The sequence below is a fragment of the Sinohyriopsis cumingii genome, chromosome 5 (assembly GCF_028554795.1).
Source record: "Sinohyriopsis cumingii isolate HCF-2022 chromosome 5, ASM2855479v2, whole genome shotgun sequence".
NCBI lineage: Eukaryota > Metazoa > Mollusca > Bivalvia > Unionida > Unionidae > Sinohyriopsis > Sinohyriopsis cumingii.
Window position 1 is genome coordinate 144,688,482 of NC_142965.1, and position 13,134 is coordinate 144,701,615.

The following is a 13,134-nucleotide window of genomic DNA, read 5'->3' on the forward strand; positions in this document are numbered from 1 at the left end:
TAGTACAGGTTGTATACATTGGTTTTGTTATTATTTCAGCAAATATTTATGTGACTGTGTCCTTTTTATCGTACTTGTGGACTCCGTTTGTTAGGATATTGTGTTCCTACATCGCACTGGCTATGTTTCCACGCTTACGTTGTGTGATCGTTAATAATCAGGATGTCCGAGTTTTTGATTTATTAATTTATTGTTAATCTTTCCATTTTATTTGTACGATGACGACTAAATAGACCAAATACAAAAAGTTTAAGGCCAAAGAAGATACGCACGTCCGTTCCGGTACGGCAGATTGGTCCTTCGCGTCCGGCTGGCCATTTGTTCACGCATACCAAATGGCGCGATACTATGCACGTAGAGGGACAACGGTAATTAATTTTCCATGCCGCCAGGGGTGTTCTACACAGACATGGAGGTACGATTTCACAAGGATAACCCACTATAGCGAATGTGAAGATAAACTTTAAGATGTAATTCATTCACATTCAAAAATGTAGAGAACTGCATTATTTTAATGCTGCTTTGGACGAAATATATACATTGTTGCCGGTATCTTAATGCCCTCCACTAATATGCCATTTCTAGGACAAGGCATGCCTATAAGGTTAAGAGGTCATAAGACTTCCACGACGAGGAAACTCCCTTCATTCGTTTTCTTCTGCAGACCTCAGAAAGTAAAGAAATTGCTGACCGTCTGTCGAGCAAGATTTGTAATCAGGGCAATTTTGTTTTCTCAGAGAGTTACCGGCGCCTTTTTCATCTCATTGGTACATAACTAAGAAAGATGCCTTTAATATGGTGCTTCCAACTTGGAAAAGAATATTGCGGCATTAAATATGACTGATCCTTTCATCTACAAAGTTGGCAAAACTGTGTTTTCACGCTACCTCGAAACTGGTGCGTAATAACGTTGCCACGTCATGGCAAGAAATGGGGTTTCTAGTTCCAAGGCTCCTAACAGCCGCCGCATACGCACCATCCCACCCACAGACAAGCCATTGGTGGGAGCCAGGCTACCTGCATTTTCACTACCGTTGGAAAACCCTATTTCTGCAGAACGAGCTTACGATCCAGATTGTTTTGGAAGGGCTTCATACTTCAGTAATCCATCCATTTCTCCTTTAGTCTTCTCTGCTCATAAGGAACTTTCTTCTCTACGCTCTTCCTTGTTCAACAGGAAAAAATATAAACAACGGTAAGCTCAAGTCGATTCTTGACCTACGCCGCAACAAACAATGCATAGTTCCGCCAAAATTCAAGATGGAGACTCCATGGCATATCAGACTCTCCATCAGAAAATAATAAGTGGGTGGGTCAGAACTGCAATCTGACACCCCTCTCAGATGAGACAAATTCTGGATCAGCGATCTACTCTCTTTAGCGATAGACTTCCCCAGGAAAATTTTGGCAAATCTTCTTAAGCAGTCGCCATCACAATATTCCATCCCTTTTTGGATCGGCGCCTCCCTTACGCCTGACTCTTGCCAGGGGAAGCTTTACAAATGAACAAATGTAAACCTTTGATCGAGGAGAGAATCTTGCGAGCACGAAAGCCCTCCACTTTGAAGGCTTATGCTGGAGCGTGGCGTTTATTCAGAGACAGGTGGAAGGTCAGCAACTTCGTTCCTTTGAATTCCTCAGTGGCACAACTGGCTGAGTCTTTCTCAGGCAATTTGAAGATAAAAGCTTGGCCACGATTACACTCAAAGGCTATCACTCCTTGATATCCGACACTTTCAGGCAGCCTTGCAGAGGGGATATTGGTTATGATATATCAAACTTTCCGGCCGTTTTGGACTTGCATATGACAAAATCTCTCACCCTATTTCTAAAGTGGAATCTACTTGTTTTTTGGCATGGCTTTATTCAGATAAATCGATCCGTTAGCCAGAACATAGCTGAAGTTACTATCATACAAAACTTTAGCTTCCGCTTACAGGGCAAGCAAGTTACATGCTTTTCAATGACCAAGACAATTTGCAGTTCAGATCAGATGGTTTTTATGTTCTAATGACTCTGCCAGGCATTTAGACAGGAATAGGCTGCCGTTATTGTGCAATTAGATGTGGTTATATGCGTTCTCTCCTGCATAAGTACGTCGAGAGAGGAGGGCTCCCAGTCAGTAGTTGAAACTTATGGAGAAAATTTGTCCTACATGAAAGCGTCTCTTTCTTCTGCTTAAATCCGAAAATGAGGATATTACTCCTCGATCCATCTCATCATAGCGGAAGTGGATAATACGTTCGTCATACTCTGAAGAACAAGCACAAGAACAGATTCGCCTCGTACAGTTAGGTCACAGATTAATAGATTCTATGTTGGGGTTTGCACTGAGATAAGGAAATCACATTCAGGGGGTTACGTTATTTATCTCCCTATTTGTCACGTGAATATGGGTTATGCTGGTTTCAAGTTAGGGGACTCTTTTATTGTTCGTGTATTGGAATCCAGACTTTCTTCAGTCGAAAGGATTACTGGATTATAAGTACGATGCTCAACATTCCCCCTTCCTGTGACCTATTCTCTATTTCTATAATCCATGTTTAACCGAGAATTCTTACCTGATGACATTAATTTAACCCTCTCCTATCCACTATCCGTAATTGTAAGCACCATAACTGTTGCATAGCTCAGCACAAAACTAGCGCCACCTGGCTGGAATAAGGGGAGGTAATGGGCAAGAGTTGCTGCTCTTCGTGTATATACACCACAGACGAAAGAAGTTTTTCGTCTTTTGGGGAGTGTTGGATTCTGGAGATAGTGGAGTTTAGTTTCCTATTGTTAATGCGATCGAGTATGCATTTTCGGAAGAACATAATTTACCGGGAAAATATTATCTCCTTTACTGTGATGTTTAATAATTTTTGTCAGAAATGGTTGTCAAACATTTGACACTGATTAAAAAGTCGCAAATACTTAGAATATTTTGCAAAGCAGGTATTTTACCTACGACCGGTAATGCACAAAGTGCGGATTTTTTTTTTCTGTATTTAAATACCACTGCTAGACGTGTTATCTCATGGGAAATTTCGCATCCATTTTTTAAAAATAAATTTATGATTTCCCTCTGTAATTGAACATGTAAATGGTTCACTGATAGACGCAAAGAAACAATGTGAAAATAAGATTAATCTGCGCTGTGAATTTTAAAGTTCTACAGATTTACATATTGATTTTTCCTGCACTTTATCTTCGATAGCTATCAACAATTGATGGAATTTCTTGCAATTTCCGTGTGCTTTCACCGTATTTCCCGGATGCCACTCTTGAACGGATCGCTCCTTTTACCTTCAATATTTTAATCAAAGCCTTCTGTTTTCATTCCGCTATTGCCTGAAGTTCATTTTACATTTCTGTCGATTGTCTAATATATGCTCTCTCTCTCTCTCTCTCTCTCTCTCTCACACACACACACACACACATAAAACACGTCCTTTATTATACACATAGATTCACTACTGAAACGACTTCCTATAAAACTGTGGATTTGCTCCTGGCGGCTTCTGTCTCCATACATTCACAATTTCTTATGATAAGTGTGTAAACCTTTTACATAACATTGAGCGTCTTTCTCGTATGTGGAAGGTCGACGTCATAACAAAGACTTATAAAACTGGTACTAGCAGCTGCCACAATTGGTGCTCAACATTCAGGGGTTAGTGTTAGGACTAGTAGGACTGGTATCAGAACAATATATGACTGGGTGAGACATGATGCCTCGTGTCTGCGGCATGATGTTCCAGTGCTAGACGTCATTATAAACTCCCACACTACAGACATCGGAGCGATGTAACTGAAAAATTGTAAAAGCTACGTTAAACATCCAAATCACACACACACACACACACACACACACACACACACACACACACAAACACACACAGACAGCCGTAGTCATTTTTACAGCATTATAATGTTGGTCTTACGTAATATTGACGATGGTTTTATACATGAAAAAGCAATATGACCTCAAGTATATGCATTTATACCTGGTAAGCAAGAGGTCTTCTAATCTCATTATCTTCTAAAATTTTCACCATGATATCTCAGTATCTTCTAATATGTTCATCATGATATCTCATTATCTTCTAATATTTTCAAAATGATATCGAAAACAAACAAAAAAAATACAATAATTTGAACATATTTAGAATTAGCAAAGAACAGAAGGAAAAAAATATGTGCGTGCTCTTTTCTTTCTTATCCACTATGAATTAATTCCACTTATCCATTATGTATCAATTCCACCAATCCACTATGTATGAGTTCCACTATCCACTATGTACCAATTCCATTTATCCACTATGTATCAATTCCACTAATAAACTATGTATCAGTTCCACTTATCCAATATGTACCAATTCCATTTATCCACTATGAATATTCCACTTATCCAATATGTACCAAATCCACTAATCCACTATGTATCAGTTCCACTAATCCACGATGAATGAATTCCACTAATCCACTATCAATGCCACTTATCCGCTCTGTTTCAATTCCACTCATCCACTGTGTATCAATTCCATTCATCCACTATGTGCCAATGCCATTCATCCACTATGTGTCAATGCCACTTATCCACTATCAGATCCACTCATCCACTATGTATCAATGCCGTTCATCCACTATGTGCCAATGCCATTCATCCACTATGTGTCAATGCCACTTATCCACTATCAGATCCACTCATCCACTATGTATCAATGCCACTTATCCACTATCAGTTCCACTTATCCACTATGTGTCAATGCCACTTATCCACTATCAGTTCCACTTATCCACTATGTGTCAATGCCACTTATCCACTATCAGTTCCACTTATCCATTATGTATCAATACCACTTCTCCACTATGAATGAATTCCACTTCTCCATTAGATATCAATGCCACTTACCCACTATGTACCAATTCAACTAATCTACTATGTATAAATTCCACTTATTCACTATGCTGTATACCAATAACGATGTCTCTTTCCATCTTTTTCTCTTTCATATTTGTAACAACTACGATTGATATATATGCGTATACTATATACATATTGATAGATATGCGTACACTATATCCATATTGATAGATATGCATACACTTTATCAATATTGATAGATACGTGTATACTATATCCATATTTAAAGGTATGCGTATACTATATCAATAATACTGTATAAATATTGATAGGTATGCGTATACTATATCCATAGTGATATATATGCATATAATATATCAATAGTACTATATCAATATTGATAGATATGCGTGCACTTTATCAATATTGATAGATATGTATATACTATATCAATACTGATAGATATCCGTTAACTATATCCATATTGATAGATATGTGTATACTATATCCATATTGACGGATATGCGTATACTATATTCATATTGATACATATGCGTATACTATATCGGTAACACTGATTGATATGAAATTGACATCATCGATTTTTTTTTCATCGGCTTCTATTTTTGGTTAATGTCTTCTTTTCACATGAGAATAGCATGTGTAGAATAACGAGTGCGACGTGTTCGACAATGAATGAGGTACAGATAAATTACCACAAGGAAATTGATATATATTCCATATTTAACACCATTTTCTCACTTAAATGTCACAAGAAACAAATATACAAAACCATAATATGAGACAAAACTATTTTGCGTCCTTCTTCGTGTCTTTAATTTATAATTTATATTTCTTTGTGAAAACTTCAAAGCATTTATCTCAAAACTTTAGATCCATAACAAATTAAAGAGCCGGTAGGCATGTTAATGATAAAGTTTAAATTCAATACATTCAGCTATTTTCCCTATATAATTTTATGCTCGGAAATCGATGCTACGTTGGCAAAGTGGTTAACTGTATAGGAACTACAAAAGAAAACAATTCATACAAAATTCAATAACCAAAATTGTCAGTTTTAACATCTATACAGATCAATGTTTTTCTTGGCCACATTGAGGTAGAAAGAAATCAATGTAAACATTTGAGATTAAATCTTGAATTTGAACAATGAGTTCCGAAGACGTACAATAACAATCGGTCTTGGTAAAATTTCAATTGATTTGCACCCATCGCTGTCTTCAGTTGGATAAAAAGCCGTACCTACCCTCATGCTATCGTGTTCTTGTTATATATTGCATAAAGCGGTAGCAAGAATCGAACGAAAAACACTTTATTTTAAAAACAGTGATTAGTAAGAGAGAGAGAGAGAGAGAGAGAGAGAGAGAGAGAGAGAGAGAGAGAGAGAGAGAGAGAGAGAAAGGGGGGAGGGGATTAACACGCACCTGTCCCCGACAAGATAAAGTAGAAAATGTCAGCAGTGTGACCCTGTCGAATAATCACCCTTTTTGCCTCAAACCTGTAATGTACAAAATATATACGCTGAATATAAACCAGGTTTTCAAATGCAAGACATTTGTTCAAAGGAAAATCTATCGCAGTTCACATCAATACAAATTGAGAACTTGTAGGATGCGGATGTAATAATTGTGGAGCAAGATGACATCTTCACGATTTGACTAAGTTATTGAAATTGTCCTGTATCGGTTATAAATTTAAATACATGTTGTAGAATTCTATATTTTTCATTTGCACCACCATTCCCCAGAACCTTGTACTTTTACTGCCTAAAATTGTTTCTCTCATTAAATACAAGGTAATAACATTGTACCACTCATTAGATACAAGTTAATTAGAGTGACAACAAGATCAACAAGTTTTGTAAAACGTAACAATAATTTCATTATAGAAAATTTAAGAAGAACACACAGTATTGTGAATTAAACCCAAAACAATCCTAAAAGTTTTATTAAAAGTCAAAAAGAATAGAATGTTCCGAATGAATTCCAGGTACTGATTGTGATAATGAACCTATAGCCTTGAGTGTGCTAAAGTACCAACAGTTGTGATGAATCATAATGGCATTGTCCAGAATGTCTTTGAATAAATTCGCAATAATCCCAAAATAGTGTTTAGTCATATGATAACTTTGTAACTAAAAAAAATGATTCAAATAAACTATTTCTCGCAAATTATATCTAAACACAATAGTAAATACTTCTGCAGAATAAAATGAAATACGAACTGTAATAGAAATAGGAATATGGATGCTTATTCACTTCTCTCGTTAATTACCTCTCCACTACTCTATTAGGACTATGTCGCAATTCATCCCTAATTTTTATATTTCAAAATACATCCCCTCGTGACATATTCGCAATACCCAGTCGTCCAATCTGAAAATTACTTCAAACTGCACACGTTCATTTACTAGAACCTTCACAGGTCATAATTATATAAACACTCTATTAATAGCTCATTATCTTAAAATAGAATCCACACTCATGGACATAAAATAGCTATATAAACCTTGTTTATAAATGACAATTACAATCTACAGTCATGAACAAAAATTAAACACACGATAAATATAATCATAACAGTGTAGTACGTAATGTTGGTCCGGGAACTATGCAAGAGTTGATTTTCGATTTAGGACTGAGTGGTTAAGAACGCCGTCGCATGCCACATGTAAAGAAACATCGTCTGTATCACCTAGTTTCTTTAAAGGATTTTCAGTTTCCACGCTATATCTGATTATAATAAGGAATTGTCTAATAAGTAGACGATGTTCTTTTTGTATCTTATTTTACCTGTGTCGTGCAACAGATCCCATAACAACTTAGTTCTGTATCAGTTACTGAATATTCCATTACTTCAATACCAATAAGATGGATTATATATACGCATACCGGGGGCCCCAAGTGGCCGAGTGGTCTAAAGCGCTCACTGTTACGGATGACTTCCAGCTCACCGCTGTCTGCGTGGGTTCCAGCCTCGGGCTTGGCCAATGTGTGTATGTAAGAAAGCTTGCTGGTAGCTTCTCGTGGGTCGGTGGTTCTTCCGGGTTTTCAGGGATTCTTCCTCCACCATTAATACTGGCCGCCATATATAGCCTATCTTGTACTGAAAAATGGCGTTACACCCTATAACAACAACAACAATATACGCATACCACTCTTTTTCCCATTTATCAAATAAGTACAATAAGTACTGTTGCTCTGCGTTTCGACACAAAATGGCGTTGAAATCAACTGTGCGAAGAAATGATTTTGACAAATGTGACACTATGTTAACATCTTACCGAGGCGTTAGAGTCCAGTACCTTACTTAGGGACACACATCAGAAGCCCACCCGGCTGATACAATAGTAGGATTTGAACCCACATTTTTCGGGATCGAGTCTGGCACTCTAACCACTGAGTCAGATGCCATCAAATAATCACATTGTAATGTGCGTTAAATAATAAACGTCTAGTTTGAACGAAACATGTATGCACGACTATGAGAATAATATACAGACATGTATGCACCACTATGAGAATGGTATACAGACATCAGACAAAGAGATGTTTTTTCACTATGTGATGTATGCACGACCATGAGAATGATATACAGACACGATAGATGTGTTTTCACTATGTTGTGTATGCACGACTATGAGGATGATATACAGACATGAGAGATGTGTTTTCACTATGTGGTGTATGCACGACTATGAGAATGATATACAGACATCAGACAGAGAGATGTGTTTTCACTATGTGGTGTATGCACGACTATGAGAATGGTATACAGACATCAGACAGAGAGATGTGTTTTCACTATGTGATGTATGCACGACCATGAGAATAATATATAGACATCAGACAGAGAGATGTGTTTTCACTATGTGGTGTATGCACGACTATGAGAATGATATACAGACATCAGACAGAGAGATGTGTTTTCACTATGTGGTGTATGCACGACTATGAAAATGATATATAGACATCAGACAGAGAGATGTGTTTTCACTATGTGGTGTATGCACGAATATGAGAATGATATAGAGACATGAGAGATGTGTTTTCACTATGTGGTGTATGCACGACTATGAAAATGATATATAGACATCAGACAGAGAGATGTGTTTTCACTGTGTGGTGTATGCACGACTATGAGAATGATATACAGACATGAGACAGATGTGTTTTCACTATGTGGTGTATGCACGACTATGAGAATGATATAGAGACATGAGAGATGTGTTTTCACTATGTGGTGTATGCACGACTATGATAATGATATATAGACATCAGACAGAGAGATGTGTTTTCACTATGTGGTGTATGCACGACTATGAAAATGATATATAGACATCAGACAGAGAGATGTGTTTTCACTATGTGGTGTATGCACGACTATGAGAATAATGTACAGACATGTATGCACGACTATGAGGATGATATACAGACATCAGACAGAGATATGTGTTTTCACTATGTGGTGTATGCACGACTATGAGGATGATATACAGACATCAGACAGAGAGATGTGTTTTCACTGTGTGGTGTATGCACGACTATGAAAATGATATACAGACAAGAGAGATGTGTTTTCACTATGTGGTGTATGCACGACTATGAGAATGATATACAGACATCACACAGAGATATGTGCTTTTACTATGTGGTGTTGCGCAGTTTGTTCGTTATATCTGACAGTGTGTAGTACTGTTATTCGTAGCTGACAATCTATGGTATTGTTATTCGTAGCTGATAGTCTATGGTATTATTATTGAAGCAAATAGTATTACAATGCGAGCTGTTGATCTTGTGGTCTCTTCCCAGTGATGATTAATGTTCACATATCAAATATGATTTACACTGAGCGCAATATACCACTGTGAACATGAAATGGGTTATTTAGTCCATTTTGACATTTCCAAAACTTCTAACAATATCAAATGACTAGAGTTTCATTTCATTTGGCCGTATATTTCGAGACCAGAGGAATCAGAAAAAGGAACCACATTCATATTATATATATATGGATCATGCACATGCTTAGTATGACATCTCAGAGGTTTGTTTTTGATATATCAATGACATTATTATTATTATTATTACTATTAATCTTTTCCTTCTTCTTCCTCTTCTTATCATGTTTATTATTTTTATTCTTATTCTTATTATTATTACTATTATAATCGGTTATATTATTATTATTATTATTATTATTATTATTGGTTATGATGGTATTGCTGATATTATCATAATTATAATCACTATCAACGATGTGTCGTCATTTAGGCATCCTCCTTTTCTTTTCTTCATCTGTATCCTCTTCTTCCTCTTCATTGTCCTCTTGCTCCAACCACTACTACTCTAACCAGTCTAATGACTACTGCTATTAATGTTAGTATTACTACTACTACTACTACTACTATTACTACTACTACGATTACTATTACTACTCCGAATAACTACTACTGCTCCTGTTCTAATAGCTACAACTGCCATTACTCCGCTATCACTGGTGGTGACCCCAAGGGTCCGAGTGGTCTAAAGTATTTGCCTTTCCCAATCACTGCCATCTCACCTCTGTCCGAATGGGTTCGTGTCTCGGGCTCAGCCTATGTGAGTATGTGGAAAAGCTTCCCGTGGTTTTATGGGTTTTCCGAGTTCTTCCTCCACCAAGTATACTGTCCGCCATATTTAGCCTAGCATCTGGTGATAAGTGGTGTTAAAGCCGCAACAATAATTACTACCACCACTACTACTACTATTGTGTGGCTACAACAACAACAATAACTACTACTACTACCACCACTACTGCTACTATTACTACTACAGTACCTTTACTAAGACAAACCTTTGTCCTGGTTTTACATGAATTCATCTTTAACATCATATTAGCATATCAACCCTCTGCAATCATCAAAATGCACCATTTTAATTGATACCAATGTGAAATAATGACAAGCACATATTAAACAATATGCAGCATAAATCATTATTATATATTTAATATTTCGATATTGCAATCTATCAGTTGGAGAAAATTGATACGCCACAGTGGCGAACTCACTTATGGAACAAACATCTTTTTGTATTTATGAAATACAGTTGCAATTTCCTTGTAAAAGTCTGCTTCTTCTTCTTCTTCTTCTTGTTTCTACATCACGATGAACAGATCTTAAAATATGTTAAGACAGTATACCCTCTAGTATACATTTAATTATCAATACGAAGGCACAAATATATTTAATTTTGTTTCTAAAAATGACTTAAATGAAAGGTAAGCTTCAAGTATGAACTCTTGTTACATTAGTTGTTCATGTGAACCCTGAAATTTATTAGTGACTGATTGTGAGGGATGTTATGGTTGGTGTGATATGCTCCTCAATATTTTATTTAAATACCCAGACTCGGTTTTGGTTGGAAGTTTAATTAGTGAAAGTTAGATGTAAAGCTCCGAGCCCCCAGTCAGCAATGCTGAAAGCTAAATGGTTAATTATACAAAAAGGTTGAAAGTCAATGAATAACAACTTAATAACAATTCAATAATCAAATGATTCAAATTTTCAATTACACTCCTTCCACTCGATCCTTTAATAACCTAATGCATCGCTTGATTAGCAGTGTGGGATCGATTTCCACCTGTCCTTGTATTCTACTCATCTGAAGGATTCTTCTCTCTCTCTCTTATTTCTCCGAATTCCTTCTGCTCTTCCTCCCGACTTTCTCCAAATTCCATTACTCCTTCTCGACTTCTCTATACTCATTCTCCTCCTCCTCCACTTTATGATCCAGACTCGTTTTCCTCCTCCTCCATCTTCTCTCCACCGACTAGACTTCCGTCAACTTCGACTGTTCCCGCTAGTATCACTTCCGTCTCCAACTCTTGAAGACTCGGGACTCAATCGAACCCGAAGTTATGTGTCCACTAAAAAGCTTCCTGTGAAAACACAAGGACGGTACAATATTTTCCCTTAGCCCTCTCATATCACTCTTCACACAGCCTAACATCAGATAACATCTATTAAATTGCTTCGTTCACGCATTCATTCACATTGAGATACCCATACGTTCTTGTATGGTAAAATAACGTCATAATGCAGCACGGTATTTATAGGTTACTGCATTTGTGTGGAAAAATATGAACGAGTTTTTTGGATGGAATACTGCACGACCTTGGGAGTGAAGTATATCCATCCGACAAAACGAGTTCATATTTTTCCATACAAATGCAGTATCCTTTTTTATTATATGCCCCTTTTCTTATTTTACCTAAGGCTTCATTATATCAACAAAATACACTACAAGAAACAAGGTAAATGAATGTATGCCGTATTCCAAACTAAATACACAAGCTTAGATTCATCACTACACAATAACACCATTATTAATGAGCACATAACTCCGCCCAGATAAATTTGAACTTAGTCGCGCGCTCGACATAACTTTCGAAAGAAAATGGCGTGTCTAGTTAAAATTGAAATTTGCAGTCATATTGTGATTGAATGAGCATTGCAACATTGATCTGAAATGAACTGAATTTGGTATTTTGTTTCCATTCTACAAAAGTTCGTGATTTTGGACTGGATTCATCTGTGCAAATTGTACATGAAATACAATCGGATTAAAGCAGCTCGGGAGAAGCGTGTTTACATCTGCAAGTGTGTTTATTCTGTCATTGACTATTTGAAATCATAATGTGGGGAAAATATGAAGTGTTTCAATTGCAATTATCAAAAAGACGTTATTGAATTTAATGTTTATTTCATTTTGAGTGCAGTAAGGAAGATGTAATTGCACTTGGAATATAGTCGAAATTACAGTACAATTTCGAAATGTGTAATCAAGTTTGAAAACTCATGACATGGCTCATGTAATTCGGATTTGCTAAACTAAGAAAATACATTTTGAGGAAATTCTGGATGTAAAACTGTAAGTATATTTTTGGGCCATTCTTATTACCAGCTAAAGGAGGCAGTTTAACAGTTTATGCCTTTATAGCTTGCATGTAATTTGTAGGTACCAAGCAATTTTATGAAATATGGTGTCTATCGCAAAATCTGAAACAATGTATCAAAAAGTTAACGTGGAATGTAGCAAAGCAGTTGATATGTTGCAGTCCACGAAACATCTGCTTTAGTTCATTATGAAACAAATTTAATCAACCAAAACGTATTGCGCCTACGACGCGAATGTACATGATTTGTTTACAAAGTAGTTCCTAATACACTATTGGGCATACGTGTCCTGCACGTGGGTGCAATATCAAGGTGTGCAATATCG

General features: G+C 36.6%; 1 protein-coding gene across 4 annotated transcripts in view; it reads left to right on the forward strand.

The window, feature by feature from the left end:
* LOC149800399 (uncharacterized) overlaps positions 1-13,134 on the forward strand; it is a 191,989-nt gene that overhangs the window by 77,890 nt on the left and 100,965 nt on the right. The window contains exon 1 of one of the 4 annotated variants that reach the window (XM_089960037.1): positions 9,826-9,916. The exons of the other annotated variants lie outside the window; for them this stretch is intronic. Within the exon in view, the coding sequence (XP_089816163.1) occupies positions 9,888-9,916 (29 nt within the window). The 5' untranslated portion in view covers positions 9,826-9,887. Of the gene's footprint in view, positions 1-9,825; positions 9,917-13,134 lie in introns of those variants that run through there. 4 annotated transcript variants of the gene reach the window in all.